Here is a 25,502-nt window from a genome sequence, read left to right on the forward strand (position 1 = left end):
GAGGTTTCAAACCTAAAGTTTGTACCATGGCCTTTGTTAGAAAGTTAGCATTGCTAGCGTTCCCTGTTTCTTGTTCATTTAAATGAAACAAAGTCCTCATTACAATCCTGTTGCTGGTGGTTCGCTGTTTTATTTGTTGTTAGCAAGAGAGAATATCACAAAGACTGATAGTAAATCAGGTGTGAACTGTGTTTTCTCTGTGTGTATTGGCTAAAATGGCTAATAACTTACATTTCTTGTGTGGTTTAATGTACCAAAAAGCTAGTCGTTATTTATTTTTACAATAGGTGGAGTTAAAGAATGAATATGCAAATATATATGCATATAGGCAATTATATATGTTAATTGTGTACATATATACATATATATATATATATACACACACACACACACACACTAAGCGTTACGGTTACTAATGGCTCATTATGGTAAGTTTTGTTTCAGTGGTCTTCTCTGATTAGAAATGGCTGCACTGTAAGTGTCTTGGTTTCTCAGCGGTAACATACCTGCGGGCGCTGATTCCCCCTCGCTCTCTTTCCTCCATGCGTCATGGGGGATATCAAAGCACATTAAACCCCGGTAGCTGCCACTTTGACAGCACTTGTCTGCCAGTGCTGGGAAGCGCTGTTGTTTCCTAACTAACTGTTTTGCCACACTTCGTGGGAGGACATGGCACTTTTGTGCACTGTGTCGCTTGCACTCTCTCTGTTTATCAGTGTCAAGTTGAAAAAAATATATAATAATAATCACCCTGTCGCCTTGGCTTCTCCCTTACAAATCTTTTGTAGTTGTCTGCTGGCAGATCGCGGAATATATTTAGCACTTGTATTCATTATTTTTTTCCCTCACCTAAATGGAATAGGTGTAATAGAAGTCGCTTGTAATAAGATTGCCATCCGCTTTGTTGCCACATTGGAAAAAAAGTTGAGGATTGCGAAGGAAATGCTGCTTAAGACATGAATCGGTTGGAATTCAATGTGATGTGCTCGTGTGCACTCCTCTCTCAGGTAGTGGAGTGGGTGTAAAAGTAGTATCACGTTTTGTTTTCTCCTCCACAAAGGTGCTGCTCTGTGTCGCATCCACCTGTTCCACTAATCTTAGAACAACTATGGTTTTATTTTTTATTTTTTTTTACCCAGCTCCTGGGTAGGTTTACTACAGAAGAGTAGCAGTTATGTACCTCAGTTGGCATGTGGCTTTGATTTCTGATTTCCTCAGATCAGATGTTCTTTAGCTGTAGGCCAGTCACATCTGTCTAAAGCTGGAGGAGACACCAAGATTAGAGGCTGGCCACATGCCGCACCTACAGAGCTGTACCCGACAGCGTCATTGCTGGATTTTCCGTGATGTGGTCCAGTTTTTTTGGCAGAAGAGTTGCACTGGTCATTATCTACAATATCACAATCAGGTTAAATTATCAATTTTTTTCACCACAGGCTTTAGTCACAAAGAATCATGGTTGGGAGATGGCTGTTATGGATAGCCTCAGCTTGTCTTCTCAGTGGTTTGGATGCTTTACAACATTCAGCTTCACATTCATCAAACTGTCTTCTTCAGCTGTGAAGAGCATGTTTGGTCTAAATAATAATTTGAGAGATTTTTTTTAAAATATTGTTCGCAGCACACTTTGTAAGTCTTTTAGCTCAAAGATGGTTTAAAAAGCTGAAAGTCTGGAGGGCTGACAACATTTTGGCTTATATCGTTATCTCTGAAATAAAACTAGCTAGTCATTAATGCAACATAGGTAGTATTTATCTTAAAATTACATCTTCAAAATTACTGTGACGCTTCACTGACCTGTAATAAGAAGAATAGTGTCTCAGTTGTTGCTACACCAGTCCCAGCACTGCAGAAACTGCACTATGTAACTTTTAGAGGAGGGTAGGACATTAATTTGTATTTGACTCACAGGTTCTATGTACTGATCTTCTGAGTAGGGCTGGACAATAATTCAATATCAATATGAATCGCAATATAAAACGTTTCAATTACAACGTGATTTTTTAAACACATTTTCAAAACACATTATTTACAGCATCAGTCACTGATTTACATTCATTACAATGTGCTGTTTGCACTTCGTTGCGCTCAATTTTAGTTTGTTTAAAAACATTAAAATTGACTAAACCAAGAGTTTCCATGTTTCTTGTTTGTTCTTGGCAGTTTTTCTGTGGCTTATATTTTTCATATCAGTATCGGAATTATATTGTATTAACCAAAATTCTGTAATATATTGTGACATCATTATTGGCCATATCGTCTACTTCTGAGATGGGGTTTTATCTTTCTAACACGTATGGTATACTCCAGGTAGTCATTAATATATGAATAAATCATGTGAGGAAGAAAAACCAGACATCTATCTATTTTAGCATTTGTGTTAGGGCCAGATAATGACAGATTGCTGAGGGAAAAAAGACGAGAGAGGGTAAAAGTCCTTTAGCTTGTATTTAGCGGATCAAAGCTACAGCCCTTTTTCTATTAATCCTCTCCACTGTCGTCCCAATCTCATCTCTTCCTGTTCAACTTTTCCTGTTTTGACTCCCAGTTACAGTTAAACGTCTCCTTATCCTCACAATTTCTCTCTCAATCTTCATATTTAATCTTCTTTTTCACCCACTCTTTGTTTTATTCACTCTGACACCCCCCCCCCCCACATCTGCCTTCCTCTGCGTCTCATTTAAGCGTTCTCCTGCTCTGTGTGGAGCTCGCTTCTCTATCTATATCGGTTTCACCCTTCCTGGTCTCTTAGGCTTGATGCCTGTGTCTCTGAGTTGAGGTGTGGTGGCAGAGCTGCTTGTGTGTGTGTGTGTGTGTGTACGCGCTCTTTGGAACAAAGGGTAAATCACGGTACCTAAAAGTAACTCACACACAGGCCAGCACAGAAAGGCGGCGGTGTTAGCACGCTAACAGATGATGCTAACCATGTAGGAAGTGTGTTTCCGTGTATTTATAAGCTCCTGTTTACACGACCACGATTGCAGGCGTCACATCAAAGTCGTCGAGGAAAAACACCGGATAGGATACGAAGAGGGCATTCTGCAAGATGAAATATGTATTAAACAGTAACATGTTTCTAAACATACCCCCCGTGTACCTTCGAGGGCGAGGCGGTCCTAAATAGCGCTCTCGTGTCAATAAAAGATGGCACTCATTTTAGAGGGCAGCTGTTATTTTTTCTCATTAGAGCATTGTTTACTAAATTAAATGTAAAATAATAGCCATGTTATCAGGACTTTATGTAGAGCCCCACTAGTACTTAATGAAATACTGTGTAATAGGTATTATGCAGCGTATAGAATAAAGGTTCAGTGTCTTAAATGTCACAAATAGTCCAAATTCAGTCCTAGTTGGTCGCACTTTTTCCGCTAAGTAACTCCATTAATTTAATATTGTTGAGGTCTGCTGACCTCTTTTTGTGGTGTGTTGGTTTAATCCACCATGTTTTCCTCATCGGTTTCTTTTCTGAGTAATGAGGTCTTCCCAGGTACATATCCTTTCAGACCCATAGTGTTGAGGTCTCAATTCAGAGGAAATTGTATTGCTCATAGGTTGCTCCATAATGGCTCAAGAGACAGAATGAGACTAAAAGGAGATGTAAGACACAAGAAAGTTTAGTTCATTTGGCAAATCTGAGCACAGTTTGTGCTGTTGCTGAGGTCTCGACTAAAACTCCAGAGGAGATGAGTGTGAGATCACTGAAGGTTTCATCTCAGGAGACATATTTGAGCAGCTGGGGACTTACACTACAGTCTGTTTTGTCTTTCCATCTGATCTTGCTGTTGTGTTTTTAAGAAAAATTTAAAACGGTAAATAAACTAGTTATTTTTTAAGATTCACTTGTAACTGGAAAGTAAATAAACTCCTATTAATGATGGGACCAACTGCCCACTGATGGGAACTGATCCAAATATGCAGTTGAGGGTTGTCGAGTGTTTCTTTAATTTGACCATTAATGAAAGCAGATCATTGAGCTGACAGTTTGTGTGTACAAACCGTACGGTACAGAGATATCTGATCTAGTTAACTCTTGCTTATATTTCATGATAATGGAGTTGGCTTCTACTTCATTCTAATTATGAGATACACTCTGCTTCTCATCATTTAGATATTAGACACTATAAAAGGTATTAATACAGCAATTAATTTACTTCTAGCAGTCTGTTGGATTTTTAGGTTGTGTAGTGATGAAGTTCAGATTTAAAGGGGACGTATCAAAAAACCAGTAGTGTGTACATTACTGTGTGTGTGTGGTAGTATCTACTGTTCCTACCAACATGCAAATTGTGAAAAAATACAGTGATCTGCCAGAAAATATTCAGTAAATACAGGATAAAACAAGCCGTTTTGATTCTGCTCCGTGTCAGACTTTAGAATCGTAACGCCCTTTCATCTGAGTCTCTCCATCCACAGCGCTGGACTCGTGTTTATGTGAGAGCAAAACAGACACAACGGGTGCAGAGATATAAGAGAGAGCGCTAAGTAGAAACAGAGAAAACCAGAACAGAAGAAAGAAAACTGAGCGAAAACAGCTAAAAACCAGAGGTTCTGCTCCTCGCTCCTCACTGCTGTGTGCTTGGAGCCGGGGGGTGAACCGTGAGCGGCTTATTGTTTAAAGGAACAGGCGCTGAAAGTGGCCATTCTGAACAGGGCTGTTTAGACAGAGGGAGAACGCTGCTGTGGGGCTTGCGGGATTTGGACCAAAGCAAGTCACAGACATTTCATTGAGAATTACAACTGTGTTCTCATGGAGAAAGTGGGGTTGTGGGTGGTGTATGTCCCTTTAAATGATGCAGTTAAGTTCTGGGGCTGTGAAATGAGGAATGGCTTCTTAAACATAGTTTTAGTGTCATGAATTTTATTAGATTTGTTTTCTCATTAATGTAATTTTATTTATTATTTATTAATTTTTATAGTGTATCAGCTGACACAAAATCAGTTATATTTAGCTTCCCTTAGTATGTATTAAGAGCATTAAGATTTTTGTAGCTTAGGGCCTCCCTGGGTTTAGAAAAGGCCTTTTATGTGTTTTCCTTCCATGTTCTTTAGATTAAAGAGGTCAAGTAAAGCATATAAAAATCTCATAGATGACAGAACACTGATTAATGAACTGCCTAACGCTACCAACCAAATATACCAAGGGTAATTTATCTCCTGTTGTTAAGCTTCTAGAAACAGTTCAGTATTTGCTGAGCCTTATTTTTGAAAGCCAATAAGTCATTCTGAGTTATTACAGCTTGATGTTATTGATGGCATGTTTTTTAACTGCTATGGCATTTGCGTACCTAATAATATGATCTCGAGGCTAGTTTTGATTTCAGCTTGTTATTATGTGCTATTGGAATACATTAGACATTTTTATAAGGAAAGCTTGGCATGAGTTTAAGATGAGCTATAGGTTTGTCCTCATAAAGAGTGCAGGGCAAGGCCGGGACGAGTGAAAATACCTACCTACGCCGTGTAAGTGCGGAGTGGTGAGGAGACAGTGATATATTCTTCTACACGCTTTTAGAAGACCTTGGCCTGCATTCTCTGAAAGTGAAAGAAAAGCAAATGAATGAATCCTGTGAGCTTGCCAGCTACGGCAGTGGCTGCAGAGCTATCATTTTCAGTGCTGTTTGTGTGGTGTAAAGTACACCTGAAAGACATCAAACAATGTATCAATTGTTTGCCATTGTAAGCCGACATATCAGCTGACAAGTAGGACGAACCCAGCGTCCAGCGACAGATTGTCACCAGTGTTATTCACTGGAGATTTTGTTGAAAACATATTCAGAGATTTTGCTTTCATTCCTTTTAACACACTACAACTGGGTTGCCAATAGAGTTGGGAGGGGTTTGTGTCCATCACTAGATGAGGAGTGCCTACCTTATTTCTACACTCATTGTTCATTTTTTTCAGCTCCACTGACTATACAGGAGGACTTTGATAAGCCCTGATGTGGTGTGTTAGCATGTGCCGCACTGGTACAAATGGGCCAGACACAGCAGTGCTTCTGGAGTAATAAAGCCCTCAGTCTCGCTGCTGGAGTAAGAATAGTCTACCAACAAAAATGTCCAGCAAACAGTGTCCACTGATGAAGGACTGGAGGACGACCAACACAAAAAACTGTAGCACAGAGGTGGTGTAGTCTCTGACTTTACAAGGTGGACCAACAAGATAGGTGTGCCTAACAGAGTGGACAGGTATTGGACACAATGTTTAAAAACTCCAGCAGCATGGCTGTGTCTGATCCACTTCTCACTGCAGCGCTGGGGATGAGAAAGTATGCAAGGAAGCCGATTACAATCTGTAATTGTAGAATGACAAAGTGCTCCTGTATTGACAGTGCAGCTGATAAAATGGACAGTGAGTGTAGATATAAGGTTGGTGCTCCTAATCCAGTGATCATTCAGTGTATATCAACTCATAGAACAACAGAATCGGTGTGCTGCTGTGTTTTCAGTACAATGCTTCATAGTCTGATATCGTCTCTCTAAAAATAGTAACATTAAAAGAGGAGGAAACAACAAGTCCAACAAGCTTTCAATGAAAGCCAATATAAAAAGGTTTATTTCCAAGTAATTCCGGAGCATTTCTGTTGGTCCATTCATTATGAAACTTTCACACAGTGTGAAGGACAGCTGCTGTCTTCAAATGATGTTTTTCCGTGGGCAGCGACAATATGTTTGACAGTTCCTGAGCTAATGTGCACACATTAGTTATGCAATTCAGTTTGCTGAGGGCTTAGTACTGTTTTATCATATACATGATTGAAGTGAAGTATAATCCTATTCACATATTTGCCAACTGCACTCTAACCAAAGAATAGTTTTGACTGGAATATAATAAAAATGATTAAACCTTTTGAGGAGGGGACTTTTGGAGACAGACTGCTTTAAAATGATCACTATTTGTATTTGTTTAGCTGGTTATTTCAGAAGAATGGCAGACAGCATACATTTCTTTAAAAAATGTAATATCTCATGATATGTTATATCTTATGGTCCATATATCTCGATTAACGGTGATCAGATCAGCATGGCGGGAACGGTTTACTCCAATGACGAATATGGCTTGTCAGAAGGGGAGGAAGTTAGTAAGGTTTATGTCTATCTACTTTCATGTTACTTACAGTACTATGCAAAAGTCTGTAAAAGAACTGATGCACTCAATTTCTCTTCAAAAATATAAATACAGTCAAAGTAAAAGGATTTCCCCCGCCCCCTAAAAATGTGTAGGTGTGTTGTGAGCGAATGTGAAGAACAAAGTTTCCAGATATTCTCCTTGACATGATATGGATTTGTTAAATCAACAGCACACTTGATTTAAAATAATGAAGTATTTATTAAAAACTAGGTATTACATGATAAACTTAAATTATACTGGACTGCCACGAAGAGAGATTTCAAAAGAGTTGTTTGTTTTTATGTATTTTTAGCAAATAAAGTTTTACTGCTCAAATTAACAGCTTTTTAAATCCTATTTTCTCAGATTCCTATAACTTTTGCATAGTACAGTATATTTGACCTCATGCTAGCTTACATTTTTTAATTGGCCTTTGGCTTAAACGGCTAGGCTTGTGGTCAATAATCCCCAAGGTTCCCATTGTTTTTTATGCATGACTTTGGTTATAGTGTGAGAAGAGGGGTATAATATGCTGCATTAGAGAATAATGCATATCATTGACCATAAAAAACATAATTTTAGATCGAAATACATGTTTGAAATTTTAAGCATTTCACTTTTAGTTTGTCCATTTCTCCAAAGCTTGCCGTCTTTTGTCGAGAAGCAGCCGTGCTTTGCATGCTGCAGGTCACAGGTCAGCAAATTTGTGGAAATGGGACAGATTTGTGGCCAATCTGCACACTTCTAAATGAGATGCATGAGTCCTAGCAAGGTGACGCTGTTGGCACTGGAAAGCGAATGTGTGGCACTGGTTGGAATGGCGGGCCATGCATGATATTCCGCTTTAGAGGCCTGTTTTAGAGGGTGGGGGCGAGGAGAAGCGTTGCCAGCCTGGCACAGATGCATTTTTTTCCCCCTGCTATGGAAGGGTGAGAGCAAAGACATGAAGTTTCAGGAGAAAATTGGTGGGGGGTTGAGGGGGGCATGCCAGATGGCGCCTCCGTGCTCCAGTCTGGCATCCCAACTGCTCGCCCCCACAGCCACCTCCAGCCCTCCTGCCCACCTTCCACGCACCCCATCCCCGCACCACCACCCGCCACACCCCAGCGATTGTTTGGCGCGTTACACGCTAGAGTAGGTAGGACCTCAGCGAACGCACAGGCCATTACACTTCCTACCCAGCTTTCTCCACACTTTCAACAGCTGAGAAACAAACCGAGAGAGAAAGAGAGAGAAGCAGAGGAATGAGAGAAACAGAGAAAGCAACAAAGCAGAGAGTAGAAGAGAATTTAGACAGAAAGATGAGCTCTTTCTACTTCTTTTTTTTCCCCCAGAAAGACTGGGTACTATGAGTCATAAATTTTTAAGGCTTGAGAACGAAGGGTGGGGATCCAGCCATGCACAGACAGGAAAAAGATTACATTTTTCTCCCCAAATGTCTTCTAGTTCCCCTAGAAGGCATCTTATTCCGGTTCTCAAAGAAAAAAAAAAGAACTGGCTTAAGTCCATGAGTGTGTTTAATCTCATATAACACATGGGAAAAGCATGTGCTGGCTATTAATGTCTAATTCTGCGTCAGTTTTCTCAGAATTCGGATGTATTTTAAATACCTGCATTACCACTAAAGGTCACGTCATCTTTCCCTCCTACAACAGGTGTTCTTTAAGATCTTTGTCCCTTAAACAGAACATAGCCTGGGACTAGTTTTAAAAACATACTTGGAGATATGTGCTAAGATGTAATGAGCACTAATAAACAGATTTACAAACGTCTTAAAAACGAAATGTAATTTTTATTCGTAAATTCATACTTAAGATAAAAGTTAATATAAATAGTTTTTTAACTACATTTTTTCTGTAAAGTAAATTCTAAGAAAATTAGAATTTTTATATATGTTTATATATGTTCTAAAATGATTTCCTTAACATTAAATAGAACAAATTTAAATAGATGAAAATGTCAAAAATGTGTAATATAACAAGATTAAAAGTGCAGATGGTTCTTAAATTACTGTTAGATTCTACATAAGGAAAATATGTTTTTTTCCTTTTATTTATTTCTTGTTCCATAACTTATATTTTAAGATCCTTCTAAGTCTGTGTGATATGACTGCAAATCAACACCATGTTTAATTGAACATTTGACTTTACGATTTTACGATTAAATAACAACATTTTTGTTTTTATTTGTTGCACTGACAAGGCTTGTACTGTAAATATGCTCAAATATTAAAGCTGGGATATTATTATTTCTTAATTTGTTCATATTTGGTGCAGATACAGCATTTTTTATTGGTACAAGTTGCTTGAGTTGCTCGGTTGACCTCGTTGTTTAGGTTCTCCTCCATATTACTTCCATGTGGTCAGATTGGATGGGGCAGAATCATATGACTTCATGAGTGGTAATGTGGTTTTAATGGACAGTACATGGACACAGAGGACATATTAATGCAATTAACACACACACACACAGAAAGAACAGAATTAAATAAGATTGATATGATAGATATACGCCAGATTACACAGATTAATAAACATTAACAGATATATTTATCAGACTGTTACAATTTTTTGTATATTTTAGACACTAAAAATGTGTTTTGAGGTAAAATATGCTTTGAATACATTTTATGTAAGTATTTTTCTAGGCGTGTTGTTTCATAACTTTTGTAACGATCAGCCTCACGTTGGGAAAATGCAGGAATGGTCAAAAGCAAGATGTTTAACAGCTTGTTCTTCCCATCATCACTTTTTTATGTCTTTCCATGAGCCCCGTGGCTGTCCAGACCCTCTGGATGGACAGTTCCTTGGCCAGATAACATTGGAACACCCCAAATGGGTTCCCACGACACATGGTGCTGTGCATTATACACAGTGCTGGCCACAGGCCGTAAAAGCTTAAGCTCTCAAGCCCCTTTGCTGGATGTTTGTGTTTTTCTCAAGTGGAAATCGCTCTCTTAAATTCCAGACTGTACAGGAGCAAGCGAAGGAGGAGCAGGGTGGGAAAAATGTTACAGATTGGGTTTAAGAGGTTGCACTTGAGATTGTAAGTCTTTAAGAGATAGGAGCCCTATAGAACATTCACATACACTCTGAAAATTTGCATTAATTCCTATTCACATGGGATTAGCTTTACATGGGGAGATTACATGTGATTTTACAAACAGGACGTCATGTAATGTTTATGATGGATTCGCACTGGATAAGATATCTTAGTGAAAATAACAGAGATGGGAGTGGCTGCACCATTCATGCATTGCTGTCACACTGTGTGGATCAGACTCAGCAGAACTACTGGAATTTTTAGACTTTCATTACTGTTCCGAGAACAGCCCTCACGCCAAAAATATCCAGCCCTCGACCACCTTATCTCTTAGTTCTTCAAAATAGATGATGGGCGAGAAGATGGCAAACTAGGACACATGGTTATAACATGTATGTAGGCTGCTATTACACACAAAACCCTACAATAAATGTCTCGTTTTGTTGATTTGAGTGTGTCACATTGTTCAGCAGCTGAGCTTGGCCTCGAATTGTATATTTGGTACTCGAACTGTATATTTCATCACTAAATGCTCCTCCATTCTCGAACAAAACCCACGAGGGAAAACAGTTTTCCCTGGGATATGAATATTTGCCCACATGTGTATTCGCATGGGATTAATGAAACCTGGAGATAATTTCACTGGTCATTTTACAGTAAAATGCTCGGGAACCTTTCCCTAGACGGGAGCGTGAACTTGTGACAGATGAGTGAAAAAGTGTAAAGAGTGAATGGTGGTAGGATTAAAAACCACAGAGAAATTCCAGTAGTAATTACTTTACCCCACGTCCACAGGTAAAACCTTTCTGTATGAATAGGGCTTTAGACTGACAGTGGTGAGTCCCCCTTATGTTACTGGGGTTGTACCATGAAGGTGTCTTCAGTGCATTTAGATAGAAAACAGATGTGCCATATTTCAGTACAGTTACATTTGTTCAGTTCTTTCTGTACACGTTTTGTTATGATTGGTCAATTCATTACAAGAATTTCACACAATGTGAAGGAAATCTGCAAAAATGGAGATGTCTGTTTTTATGTTCACAATGACAATATGGAACCAGCAAACTTGGAGGTATTCTTATGGGGTGTTCCCTCATGTGAAACTTGCTTCAAATGCTCATTGTTGAAATCTCCCTGTTCCAGTTACTTACCCTACCCTCATTTTCCTTCTCTCCAAGGCTATCATCTACGAAGGTCAGGACAAGAACCCCGAGATGTGCCGTGTGCTGCTTACCCATGAAATCATGTGCAGGTACGTTAGTCATTCAGCACAGAATTGGTCAAAGTTTGTGATGACTGTACTTAAGTGAACGCACACTCGTTATCCTCTACTAGTTGCTTTTAAATTCATGTTAAAGTCTCCAAAGCAAACTTAGTGTGAGTCATAAAAGTATTAATAATGGTTATTTTCTTTGATGATTTCTGTGGTACAAATGGGAATAGTACTTGCAAATTCATGACATGGCAGTGACTTAGAGGAAGTGCACCATTATGAGTTGCTTTCATTTGAAAGTGCATGTGATTATTGAAATCATATTTATATTGCATTTAATTAGATATTTATAAAACTGGTTATTTTATCCAGAAAAAAGTAAAGGCACATTCAGGTATTACATATGGGATATATCCATAAAATATGATTATTTTCATCTATATAATACAATTATATTTAATTATAAACATATTTAAATAAAAAGCAAAAATGTTTGCTTTTTGCTCCTACAGCTGCAGAGTGTAATTCACTTTTACAGCACTGTAATCAAGGGGGAGAGTGGAGGTTGTTGGGGGTGTTTTCCTACCCTCCTTCAAAAGTTACATAGTCCAGTTTCTGCAGAGCTGAGCCCAGAGTAGCGACGACAGAAGCTCTGTTCTTCCTGTCACAGGTCACTGAGTCATCACAATGATTTTGCAGCTGTGTTTATGAAGTGAAAGTACGACCTAGTGTTGCTTTAAGAACAGAAATCACCACACTGTATTAGCCTATGTCCCTCTAGGACCCCTATAGTCCCAAATACCTAACAATAGACTGTTCTCTTTTCTAACAACACTTTCTTTTGCACTAGTTATATAACTGCACTTGTGTTTTTGTGGGTTACCTTGAACATTTAATATAGGTTCTTAAGGAAATCTGGCCATTGTTCATTGCCTAATTGCAACAGTGTGACACAGTGTAGTCCCAGTTTAGATGAATATAAAATATGCATATGCATTCGTTTAGATATATTCTGCCTCTAAATGATAACCCTACGTCCTGTATGATTGCAATGGTCTCAGTAGAATACAGTAATATGCTAGGAATGAAGTAGTATGCCTTGTTGCTAGTGCCTAATGCCAACCAGGTCAGCCTTTAAAACCTCTCGTGTATGAAGAAGACAACGATAAGTAAAACAAGGTAGAAGATGAGTTTTTGCTATCACCCGTTCTGTCTTTAATTAACATGTGAAGATGAATTTTGCATAAAAGTAGGTTGTGAAGATAGACCTCCTCCTATTTTTAGCGGCATTTTAACAGTGCCCCTCCTCATGAATATCACCCCGATACCTAGTTAATTAGGGCAAGTGGAAACTCATTACTCAGTTTGATTTTTTATTTTTTTTCCCCAACTTAACAAATACGCCTCCACTCCACTCCAGCAAATGCCAGGTTTGAAATAGGAGGATACATAACTTAGTCAAAAGCTCATGTAGTAGTGGAGGCATGTGTGTATACACACAGACACACACACACACACACACACATGACAGTGACAAACATCTTCCAGCGTGACACTAGGCAATCTGGTGCCAAGCATTTGGGCTCGCCTCCATCACTTCCCACAGCACAGTGCTGATTCTGTGAGTGTGTACGTATGTCGGGGGTGTTCCGACGCACTCTCAATTATAAGCAGAAAATTAGGCTGTTCACTATTAATCAGCCCTGCTAATTGCCACACACCACCATTAGCCATATGGTGCGGTGCCAGCTTGCAACTGTGGGACAGAAGTTCTTATTCCTTTCATTTGAACAGATAAAAAAAAAAAAAAAAAATATATATATATATATATATATATATATGGATCTTGGTTTATATAAATATATATATATATATAAACCAAGTCCAAAACAGTGGGGAGGACGTGCTTGGGGACACTCTTTGCAGAACGTAGCCAGACCGGATCCCTTTTTACAGATTAAGGTTGTCATAACACAAGGGCAGTGACATAAATCAAAGCATTCGATGAAGCAAAACATACGTTGGGGCGTGGGGTGGTGGTGGCTGCGGGGGGGGATCGGGGCAGCCACGTTGCGATGTCGACAGCAGCCGCTGCGTGTTGTTAATTACGTGAGGCGATTTGGGTTTAATTTCTTCATAAGCTGCATCGGGAAGGAAGCGCTGAGATTAAAGATGCCATTTCCTTTCAGGGGGTCCTAAGGGATGGACTGATGTTAACAGGAAAAATAGATAATGCCCCCCCCCTCCGAAAAATAAGCTGATATAGGCATGAAGTAATTAACATCATTTCTGCTTATAGTGCTTTAATGCTGTGAGCATGTGTGTGTTGTTCTGTGTGGCAGGAGGAGGTTGATAGGGACCCTGTCTCCCATGGGTGCTAACAGATTTGATCGTTAGGCAGCTACAAAAATCATGTTCCCTCACTCTGCTCACACAAACACACACCCACCCACACACATGATGGCTCTACAGTACTTCTGAGGACCTGCAATGGAATAATGATTAATGTAGCTAATTAACACTACACTTACACCTAACCCTAACCCTGACCTTAACCTCAGTAACAAGAAGTAAATCATTACTCTCTATTTTGCAGGTTTTTGTAAAACCAAATTATCCTCCCAGTACCACAAATGTGAGATATTCCTATCCTTGTGAGGACATCTGGTCCTCACAAATATATAGAAACACAACCACTCACACTCACACACTTGACTCTCTCTTGTGTTGGTCCTTTGGGATGACACTGACCTAGTTGAAGCGGAATCACAAAGGAAAGAAGAGGGAAAATTTGATGATATCTCACTATTTGCAACATCTTAACACACAAGCCCATTCCATTTATATATTTTATAATATATATATATTAGATAGTTCAAAAGTATGAGGCCACTAATGAAAATACTTCTATTATACATTTTGTTCTCATATTAAACAAGACTCTGATATGTAGATATAATCCACCTGAGAGCCATCTATGCAAACAACCATACAACCAATCTACTGCTAGAGTCATAATCATTATTGATAAGGGCCTGAAAATTGTGTCACAGGGACGAATGGGGTTGGGGGGAGTGATAAGAAAGCAGGAAAGAGAGAGAGAGAGAGAGAGAGAGAGAGAGAGAGAGAGAGAGCGCAGTGAGTATATTGGGGAAGAGGGACAATGCCAGGGGTTTCATGTGACAGTTTCGTCCCCAGCCCCTTTCAGCGTTCCACTGCCATCTGTGCAGAGGAAATCTGAGCCCAGGGGGTCTCTTTCTCTCTCCCTTTCTCTCACTCCCTCTTTCCTTCTTTATTGAGCCCCCCTTTTTACTCTCCCTTCACAATCCCTAACCTATCAATTGCACTCTGGTCACCTCAGCCCTAAATGACCTTATTAGCCTTATAGTATTAATGTAAAGTATAACAAAGTTAACTATTGTAAACCTGTAGAATATCAAAATGTAGTTTTACTTCACAACTTTATATTATATGTCTCTTGTGAACACACACTCTCAACTCCACTGACCACGCAGGAGCATGTAGAATGTAGTTCTACAAATCAGACTGTCTGTTGCTTTGCATACTTTGTTAGCCCTGTTTCACCCTGTTCTTTAATGCTCAGGACCCCAACAGAGCAGGTATGATTTAGATGATGGGTCATTCTCCGTGCTGGAGTAACACTGATGTGACTGTGGCATGTTAGTGTGTGGTTTGTTGCGTTGGTACAAGTGGATCAGACACAGCAGGGCTGCTGGAGTTTTTAATCCCCTCAGTGTCACTACTGGAATGAGACTAGTCCACCACCCAACAGTATGCACTACCCAAATGATACCTGCTCTGTCGGGGGGCCTGTGTGGGTCCTGATCACTGAAGAACAGGGGGTGTAACAACAGATGGACTCCAGTGAGTACAGGTATACAGTCAGTGGACAGTAAGTGTAGAAACTAGGGGGTGGTAGTATAGATATGGCTGATTGGTGTAAGTGCTGACCGATCCGCATTTAGTGCAAAATGAATCGTAAAACCAAAGATTTTACTAGCTGCTTCCAACTGGAGGATGACGTATGCGTGCACTCAGAGTAAACCCTACCCCCGACACACAGCCCCACCCTTTACCTGTCTCAGGTAATATGAGGACAAAACCCACTGGATCCTTTCTGCTCTCCTCATGTCACTCATTCCCACCCAGCTGCCGTTAAAGGCAAACCAGCCTCTGGTTTGAATTGCTGTTATTTGGAAGCAGTTATCTGTCCATATGTGTCAATATCTAATGAACCTAAGGCCTGTTGCCCTCCTGTGTGCCGTTAGCTCCCCACTGGCTTTAACCAAAGTATAGTGTAATTCAATAGTAATGACTTCTCACACATATTTCGGGAATGACAAAATTGTGTAACACCGAGTTTATGTTAAAAGTTGTCTTTCTAAACACAGTAAACACGAATGACACACGTGTTATTTCATGAGAATGAGTACATGTGATTATTTGAACAAAACTAAAACCGTGTCTGTCAGATTTTAAAGGTTAAATGATGTCTGTATTTACTTTTTAAAGTGCCTTGTAGGGAACACATAACTGGAAGTGAATGAGACGTAAGTCTTACAGTGTATAGCTCAGTAATAAACCTAGGATGTAAAGGTATAATGTATTAATGTGTTATTTTTTTCCTCTTTTTTTCCATTCTCCTGCACCAGTCGGTGTTGTGACAAAAAAAGCTGCGGGAACAGAAATGAGACACCCTCGGACCCAGTTATCATCGACAGGTAGGAGCACTTCCTTTCGCTTCACTCTACAGGGGCAGGTGTCTGGATGTGTGTGCACAGTAAACAGGAGTTTTTATGGTGCTACAGTTGTGGTAATGTCAGGCATTTGATTCCTCTGTATATTTGGAGATAGAGGCATGTTGCCAGACTCTGTGATCGGGACTCTGCGATCTTCCTGGGGCAGAGTTTTTGGCTTTTGTTTCTCTTAAGGACTTGGTCAGGTTTTGTAACATATTTTGAAAATATGATCATGCCTTATAATCCAGTTGTGCCCTATACTATTAAAGCTACATTTGAAACAAGTGAGATCTTTAAGATGTCTGCTGCTGGATGCTAATTTGCTACTGGCAGGCTTCACCACTTTTGGATTTATTCTGGAAGCAGTGCGAAAGAATTCACGGCCAAAACTCTGCGTTTTTCAAATCGGTTCTCCAGAGAGTGTTTGACAGGAACCATGCAAACATTCAAGATAATATCAACATAATAAGTATTTCAAATTGGTAATTGGTCTTTATTTGGATTCTGTTCCCCAGCCCCAGAACTGGGCTGTTGGTTATTTGTTTTTATTTTATTTTTATTTTTTTTTGTGCATTATTCTCCTTAATGAAACCCACATGGATAATGGCCTTTGAAACAATAGCAGCCAAAGGCCCTCAGACTTCCTTCTCTCTCTCTCTCTCTCTCTCTCTCTCTCTCTCTCTCTCTCTCTCTCTCTCTCTCTCTCTCTCTCTCTCTCTCTCTCTTTCCTGACCCTCATAGGTATCCAAATGCAACTTCCTTTTCTCTCTGCATCTATTCCCTTCAAATCCTACTCCATCATTAGTGTATTAAAACACACTTGTATCATTAATAGTTAAATTATATAAATAGTTGTATTTATTGCACCAGCCATAACATTGGCATATTAGCCACATTCTTGGCCACGGTCACTTCATTGTTGTTTGTGTTGTGGTTGTTAACGCTTGTGCACGGTGCCCCAGGTACGCTTGGTTCTGTTTAGTTGGGTAGTGTGGAAAGTGCTCTTTTTGCGTAATGTGGAAGCTCTGGCCTCAGCCCTACACTCTGAACGATACATACCTCTACTCACTGGACACTGATGTGACCATGAAAGACCACGTTCTGGAAGATGCACCTAAGGATGCCATGAAAACACAAGAAAACTATCTCGTATGGCACCATGCGCTGTTCAGAATTTTTTTTTTCTGTTTAAAAAAAAGCAAAACCAAACAAACAAAAAAAAAAAACTGGCATCCTGTTGAATGTGTCTCATTTTTTCCCAGCAGAGTTCTTCCATGATTTGTCCACATGACCACGTCAGGCCACAAATCAAATCTATTCTGCAAAGAATGTACAACCAAGACAGAGAAATGTTTGATTTATGCTGCATTGATCAGCATGCCTTCTCAGAAGAGTTATTGTTGCGTGCAGTCGAGAATGGCCTAATTTGAAACTTTTCTCAAATGGACATCATTTGTAAAAATCAGTCCCTGATGAGGGGACAAAGGGGTGGGGTATCTTCTCTATGTTCTTCTCCTGTTCGGTCTTCTTGTCTTCTTGGACTGGGCACTGCTTTAGTGGTATAGCTTATAAAACAGCTATGGACACATGTAGCAGAATTTTTGTTTTACAGTTTTATTGTACTCTTTTATTATAGTGCATTTTGCAGATAAATTTCACTTATGTATCACTGTTTATAGAAGACAACTTTACAAAAATTCATTCATTCATTCATTCATTATCTGTAACCAATTATCCAGTTCAGGGTCGCGATGGGTCCGGAGCCTACCTGGAATCATTGGGCGCAAGGCGGGAATACAACCTGGAGGGGGCGCTAGTCCTTCACAGGGCAACACACACATTCACTCACACCTACGGACACTTTTGAGTCACCAATCCACCTACCAACTTGTGTTTTTGGACTGTGGGAGGAAACCGAAGCACCCGGAGGAAACCCATGCGGACACTGGGAGAACACACCAACTCCTCACAGACAGTCACACGGAGCGGGTGGTGCAGAGGGCAGTGTTGCAGTCACACAGCTCCAGGGACCTGTGTGTGTGTTGCCCTGTGAAGGACTGGAACCCCAGGGTGTGTTCATGCCTTGCACCCAATGATTCCATGTAAACTCCAGAACCACCGCGACCCTGAATTGGATAAGCGCTTACAGATAATGAATGCATTGCATTTAAATTTGGCATTAACCAAAACTATTGTAATAAAAATATTGCAAAAATGCCCCTACAGAGCACAATAATGCACAATCATGCATTATTTTATCATCTTTAAATTCTTCTTACAAAAATATATGGCATTAGTTGTAAATTTAAAATCTCACTTTTCAACAGAGTTGCTGTTTGTTTCAGTGAAGTAGACGATAGATAATTTTATATAGATGTTTGCATATAACTTGGGCTTTGTTTAATGTCTGTCAAAGACCTGATCAAGTAAGGCATAAATTATATGTTAAAGAGTTTGCAGACATTCCTTATTAGTGAATGACTGTACAATACATTGAGGACACACCTTGTATAAACTTCACAGGAAATCATGAAATGAAGAGGGATGCTCCACCGTCAACATTGTGCTGTAGAGTAGTGACACTGTTCTCCGGAGTGATGAAGCTCCATGCAATTCCTCAGGGATGAGTTGGAGTCACTTTTGTGATCCATGAACTGCTCATCTTCAGTAACAGAGTACTGCTCTTGTAGCTGAATGCGATCAAATCCTCACAGAAATGAGATCAGTCCAACACCATCAACACCCAATACACTGTCAGCTTCACATAATTACAACAGCCACAGCTTTTTGGGGACAGCTGAGGCCAGAGTCATCAGAAACACATGTAGACGGAGAGACGCACACGCACGCACACACACGCGCACACAGATGAGCAATAAAATGTGCACATGCATGCACACATCGTCTCACACACACACACACACACACCTTCAAACCTCACAGAACAAACAAGATCCGCTGACTTTTATCAGCGCAAGAGCTCCTGCTCTCTCATCTGCCTCAGTCGCAGCGTATTATTCATAGCTAGTGTTGTGATTCTTAGATTTTGCTTCCTGTGACTGATTAGGCTGTGTATTGCTAAAGTGGGACAATTTCAGACACAGCTCTGTCTCCAGCAGTGTTTCTCACAATCCTCCATTATGTGCATTAGTTTGAGCTGATCAAAGGAAAAAACCCTAAATGTGCAAAAGTGCAGGCACATTTAATATATATATATATATATATATATGTATATAATAAATTAAAAACAATATATATACAACTTTTTTAAACGTGTACGGCCGAATTAGGTACCTGTAGTGGACCTGTAGGTCCTTAATGGAAAAAGGCTGTGACTTAAATGAACCAGGGTTAATGTTTTGTTTCCCTGATAATGTGCTTTTTGGTTTCTGAGAAGCCAAGAATGTTTAGGTAAATTCAAACACAAGCCCCTAGATCAGCACTGACAGAGTGGAAAATGTCGATTCACTAGTAGTTCCTACTGCTAAATTATGGTCTGTGCTGTTGATGTGTGAGTAATGAATACAACTAAAATTGTGTGCAGTTTTGTTTTTCAAAACCTAAAATTCGCTGCGTTGTTTTGCTTATCCTTAATATTCAAGGTCCTGGTTTAGAGGAGACGTTTAACACTCCCTGCAAAAACGACACTCTGAGGAAAACACATGAACTCATGTTGCTGTGTAATTACTGAATCAAAGGTTAGAAAAAATTTCAGAGAAATATTGAGGCACGAGCCTAAACCTGAGACTTAGTAAAATTTGCATAATGTTTTTACTTACCATAGATGTGCTTGATTAACCAAGACAAGTTTGTGTCCACATTTTTATTTAGCACAAGAGCTGCTAGACTAACTTTACAGCCCTAAAAATGTCTCTCAGTTCATTCAAAGCTTGTGGTTCACAATCTGTCCTGCTGTGTCCCACATCAGGTTCTCAAGTCTGTATTATTGCAGATGAAAGTGTGGGTTGGGCTAGTTGAGGTCTAATTGACATTGTATTTGTTAGCAATTTTAGCCACACAGAGTCAATGCTAAGCTAACAAATAAAAATATGATGCAGACATGACTTGGCTAATAGGCTATGTATGGAAATAGATTACTCATCTAAATATTATTTCAAATGTCTTAAAGTCTCTCGGATTGTTAACATACAACAGACTCTTCAGAAAGAAGCCACATTCTCATAGCAACAAATTCATACCAGTTTTTTACATGGCACATTCAGATTTTTGTCAAATGTTCTCATAGCACAGAAAATGGGTCACACAAGTGAAGAGCAAAAAAAAAAAAAAAATAAATAAATAAAATAAAATAAAATAAAATAAAAAAGTGATGGGGAAGGAGACATTTTGTATTTTTTTAACTTCATTTGCTTTGATAGCTTGCTGGCAGTGTGTCGTTTACTCAAAAACAAACAGTGCTCCCGATGATACTGCCTCGATTATAGCTTATTATTTCCACTCTGCGTGCAAAACAACATACAGCGGCCACAGCAGCACCCAGCCCTTGCTCTTTCCTCTGAGTTATTTATCTGGGTAAATAAGAGCTCATTAGGCGGCTCATGTTTGAAAGCGCTGATTCGATTTCACTGCAGCAATTAGCTCAGCTAGTGCTAATTCTCCGGGTTTTCGTGTCGAGAGGGACGCCCTAATTAGATTCCTCTCCGAAGACGCTCAGACAGACCGCAGCAAACCTAGGCCTGTGTTAAAAACACTAATGAACTCTTATTATAGCGTTAAAAGAACAAATTTCATGTTTATCCTGGTTTATATCACGCATTTGTAAACAAACAATAGCAGGTCGGGCTTTGGCATGCAAGGGTCGTTACTGAGCGTATTTGACTTGAATTAAAGCAAGTGCGTGTGTGTCACTTTCACAGGTTTGCCGGTTGTTTCTGGTTTGTACACATGTGCGATGAGTATGTAAGTTGAGGGCGGTGAAATACCACAAATCAAAACTGCTCACGGGATTCATAATCGACTCCAGCAAGCACTTTGATTTACGCCATATGTAAAAACATTTGTTCTTCATGCTTCTTGTTTTCTGTGGATCTTTTGTTTCTAACTTTTTTTATTCTTCTAACTCTTTCTTTCTGTGTGTGTGTGTGTGTGCATTTGTCTAAATTAGGTATATATTACAATGCGGGGACCGAAATTTGTTTACACACTCACCAACAGGTTCCTACAATGGAAATCATTACATTACATTAAGCTGAAGACATGTTTTAAGGTTGGGTTAAGAGGTGTGAATGTGTGTGTGTGTGTGTGTGTGTGTGTATACACACATGTTTGCTTTCATAGAGAAAAACACCCAAAAGTGTCCACCTATTAAGATAAGACAAAGAAGTGCTGTTTATCGGATTATCAAATATTTGATATTGGTATTTAGGAATCACTAGGTAGTATTTCCTCCAGCTTCAAAATCATTGTGATGTAACGTGTGTAAACGTGTGTATCCTGCTGTAGAAATACGTTAGTGTCTCGCTTGTTAATCCATATGCTCTCTCTCCTGGCCTCCTCATCCTAGACTGACCTTTCATTCTTCTTCTGTCAGTTCATTTCCAATACCTTAATCCCCCTCTCATTGACATAGACACAACAGCCAGCTGACGTCTAATAGACACCTCCACACTTTTTCCCCTCCCCCTCTCCATGTTTTCCTCCCAGTTTAATCACTTTCAGATCAGGCACTCCACCCCCCCCCCCACCATCTTCCTCCACCCCAGCCCTGCTGAGGACCTCTATTGTTCAATGCGTTGTTTTATTCCACCCCTCCCTTTGCCCTGCTAGTTTTAGTTTTATGTTAGGCTAAAAAAACAATATCTAAACATTTTTGTCCCCAAGTTCAGCCTCCCGTAGGAGCAGTTCATGCGGCTGTGTTTTAACGGATTTATAAAAGATCTGTGCATCTCTCTCTGTTTACTATTTGTCGTGATTTTTAAAGAGAAATAGGTCGCTAGCATCAAGTTTTGTCGCTCTGTTCCTAGCGGCTCCTTTGAGGCATCTCAGCTTACAGGTTGCTTGTTATTCCTGAGACCTGAGATCCTTTTGGCCTGGGAGGGGTGTGAGAAAGCTGAGTTAGTTTGTGTGTGTGTGTGTGTGTATGTGTGTGTGCTAATTTAGGCTTATTTGAACCCCTTGCCACATGTTTATTCATTTTCATAATAAAGCGTGAGAATTTTATAAGCGTTAGGGCAAGTAAGTTATACAGCGTCCTACTACTTCCAACATGCCTGACTTAAAGCGACACTAGGTATTATTTTTACCATAAAATGACAGCTTCAAAATCACTGTGATGTTCCACTGACCTATAATAGGGAGAACAGAGCCTCTGTCATTGTGCTCTGCAAAAAACTGCACTATGTAACTTTTGGAGGAGGGTAGGAAAAGACCTCCTTCCCACTCCTCCTCCCTCTTGCAACTGAATTACACTCTGCTACGTTATACCAGTCTGTTTGTGAGTTGGAAACCTGTCTAATGTGTTTACGAAGCTCCAGTAAATGGGTCTAGGCTATGCTAGGATTTCTCTGCTCATGGAAGAAAAAAACTGGTTTTTAGACAACAAAGAGACCTTCAAATGTTGAAAATGCTTGATTCCTGCTCCACAGAGGGGTCATTTTTACTTATTTTTGCTGTAGATGGATCTGACTGAATTCAGAAAAGAGCTAACTGCATGAAAGTAAACACAGATGGAAAGTGCTCCAAAACTAAACAACTCGAGTAATAAATTACTTTCTGTGGTAATTCAAACAGTGAATAGAAACGTACAGACAAGTTAGACTTCAGCCTCATACAAACAACAAACAAGCTTTTTCCCCTCAAACATACCATTCCACCTTAAAAGACTTGGAACTTCTAAATGAAAACAAACCAGAGAGACCAGCAGCTCACTGCAATGTTAGACTTTGCCTTTAAATGTGTTTGATCTTTTGTTAAATTAAAGTTACTCTACATCTGTTCACAATAATCATATGCCTGATTTTAGTTCTGGCTTTAGTCTGGCTTCATCTTGTTTTGGAGGTGCTTGCTGCTGTCCTCTGTGAGGTTTCTCATACTCTTTGGATGTTGGAGCCCATGCTGGGACGTGTCAGGAGGCTGTCGCCAGGCCGGTCGAGGATGGAATGTCAGAGTTCCCGTGGATATCGTGGGACTTCCTGAAAATCCACCCCAGTCTCCCACCAACCCCCGCCACCCCATCGCCTCGAGTTCTCTGCCTTTTCGTTTTCTTGGCCCTGGCCGGCCTGGACGCTAATGGCCCAACATCTGGATCTACACACTAACCAAAACAAGACAGTGAGAGCTGACGGAAAGAGGCAGTGGTAGCAGCGGACCTAACGGGACACCCCTGCTCTCCCCTTTCACGTTTTAATGGCTTGTTGAAAAGGGGTAGTGCTAACGTAAACATTTCGGAGTGGCTTAGCAAAAGTAAATGACCAGCAAGTCAGGAGGTCTCTGGGTGTGTAGGGATGAGTGAACCCACCTTGGCTTTTTTGGGCTGGAACAAAGATTGCTTCAGGGATACTGACTATGCCTGTATTTTTTCTTGATAGACCGAGACTGGTTTAAACCTTGTATCCAAACCTACATTTTCCTTTTATTAGCACTATATCAAAAATAAATAAGTAAATAAATAAAAACTTTACTGAAAATTAAGGAAAATAAGAGAAAAGTAAGAAAAACTTTTGGTAGATGTGCCTCCAGTGCCATAACTATATCATAGGACCGAGACTTTCTATTTATCTTAAAGGAATATTACAAATCAAGATGCTTTCCCACCCTCTTCCAAAATTTAGAGTTGTTTCTGCAGTGCTAAACTTGGAGTAAGAAAGCCTTTATTCCTCTAGTAAGAGTCTGCATTCTCTCTTTTACAAGTCAGTGAAGCATCACAATGATTTTGAAGCTTTAATTTTAAGGTAAAAATGTGTGCTGTCAATGTTAACCTGATTAATCTGGAAAACGTAATTAATATATTTTTTTTGTTTTTCAATTCAAATAAATGATTTTACCTAAATTAACCACATCTTCCTCCGATAATTCACCCTGTTTACAGATTCAGTGATGTATTAGTGGTTTAATTAGGTCACGTAAACACAGCGTCGCTACTGGTGCGTTCAGAAGGTAGATTACATTATTTTTGTGGTGAAATAAAACACACACATGCACATAACGGCTGCTGTGAAAAGTCCTACATGTTTATTTTCTAATGCTTGGCTTAATCCACACATTTATCTCTCATAAAGTTGTTGAAAAAGGAATACGTAGGAGTTTTATTGACTGAGCTATGAGCGGGGTGCTGCAATTTTCTCAACAAATAAATTGTGTCCAAGCTTCATTGTGTTAAATGTGAACACTCTCCCTGAAACTTTTACTTAGCAAATTAAGAGATTTCAATTCAAAGATCAAAAACTACTCTGAAATGATATAATAAAGTAAAACGAATGGTACCCTCTAATCCCTACCAATGTATTTGATTTATTTCCCTTAAAAAACAACAAACTAGGAAATACTAGCATTTGTAACTTGTGATTAATCATGATTAACCACAGAATACATTTTTTTATGTCAGTACATTTTCATATGTCAGTAAAGGACTAGAACTGAAACAGCGGCGTTCTGGAACAGAGTCTGTTATTATTATTCTGGTATTATTTTCTGATTTATTATTGCTGATTATTGTTGTATGGAAAGCAAACACATGCTTACCATTGAAACAAGTGATAAAAATAATGACTTGTAGAGCTAAAGCTGCTGGAACATAATGCACAACTGCATAATTGTGTAATTGCATTTGAGTTTAATAACTTCCAAGGCTTTTTTATAAATTATGCGTATAAAAATAATAAAGATCGGTGTTTGCTTGTGCATTTGTGAGACTTTTTTTTTTTCTCTGAGACTCTGACAGACATGACCTGGTGTATTAGCAGGATCCATTGCCTACCACATGGTCGCTCCGCATTGTCTGTGAATAAGCTGATCTGGTCATTGTCAGGGCAAGCCTGGCCAGCTTTGGGCAGCTATTGTGAAGCAATTAAAGAGAGCAGTGGCATGCAGATTGAGAGAACGAGGGAGGAAAAGTGAGGGCCAGCGAGAGAGGAATCAAGAGCAGCAAGAAGGGGAGCATTAAGAGAAATGAAGAGAGAGAGAGAGAGAGAGAGAGAGAGAGAGAGAGAGAGAGAGAGAGAGAGAGAGAGAGAGGGAGGAGGAAATCTCTAACACATTCAGACGTGTCCCCAGTGCTGGGCTGACACAGTAGCGAGCCACAGGACTTGGCTGGGCTTTCTCAGCAGTGGTCCTTTGTGATCGGCTGCGTGTGGCCCACTTAATCCCAGCCTGCGAACGAGATAATAACACACCATCGACCTCTACCTATCCAAGTTAATAT

The 25,502-nt window shown here is 39.7% G+C and overlaps 1 protein-coding gene across 5 annotated transcripts in view; it reads left to right on the forward strand.

Annotated features, from left to right (window-relative positions):
* The window catches only part of ebf1b (EBF transcription factor 1b), a 171,910-nt gene that overhangs the window by 5,009 nt on the left and 141,399 nt on the right, over nt 1–25,502 (forward strand). For 4 of the 5 annotated variants that reach the window (XM_066645669.1, XM_066645671.1, XM_066645670.1 and 1 more), the window contains exons 5-6: nt 11,329–11,402; nt 16,037–16,105. In XM_066645669.1, coding sequence (XP_066501766.1) covers nt 11,329–11,402; nt 16,037–16,105 — 143 coding nt within the window. Of the gene's footprint in view, nt 1–11,128; nt 11,223–11,328; nt 11,403–16,036; nt 16,106–25,502 lie in introns of those variants that run through there. The other variant, XM_066645674.1, reaches the window with a different exon arrangement.

This window comes from Hoplias malabaricus, chromosome 15 (assembly GCF_029633855.1).
Source record: "Hoplias malabaricus isolate fHopMal1 chromosome 15, fHopMal1.hap1, whole genome shotgun sequence".
In the NCBI taxonomy this organism is placed as follows: Eukaryota; Metazoa; Chordata; class Actinopteri; order Characiformes; family Erythrinidae; genus Hoplias; species Hoplias malabaricus.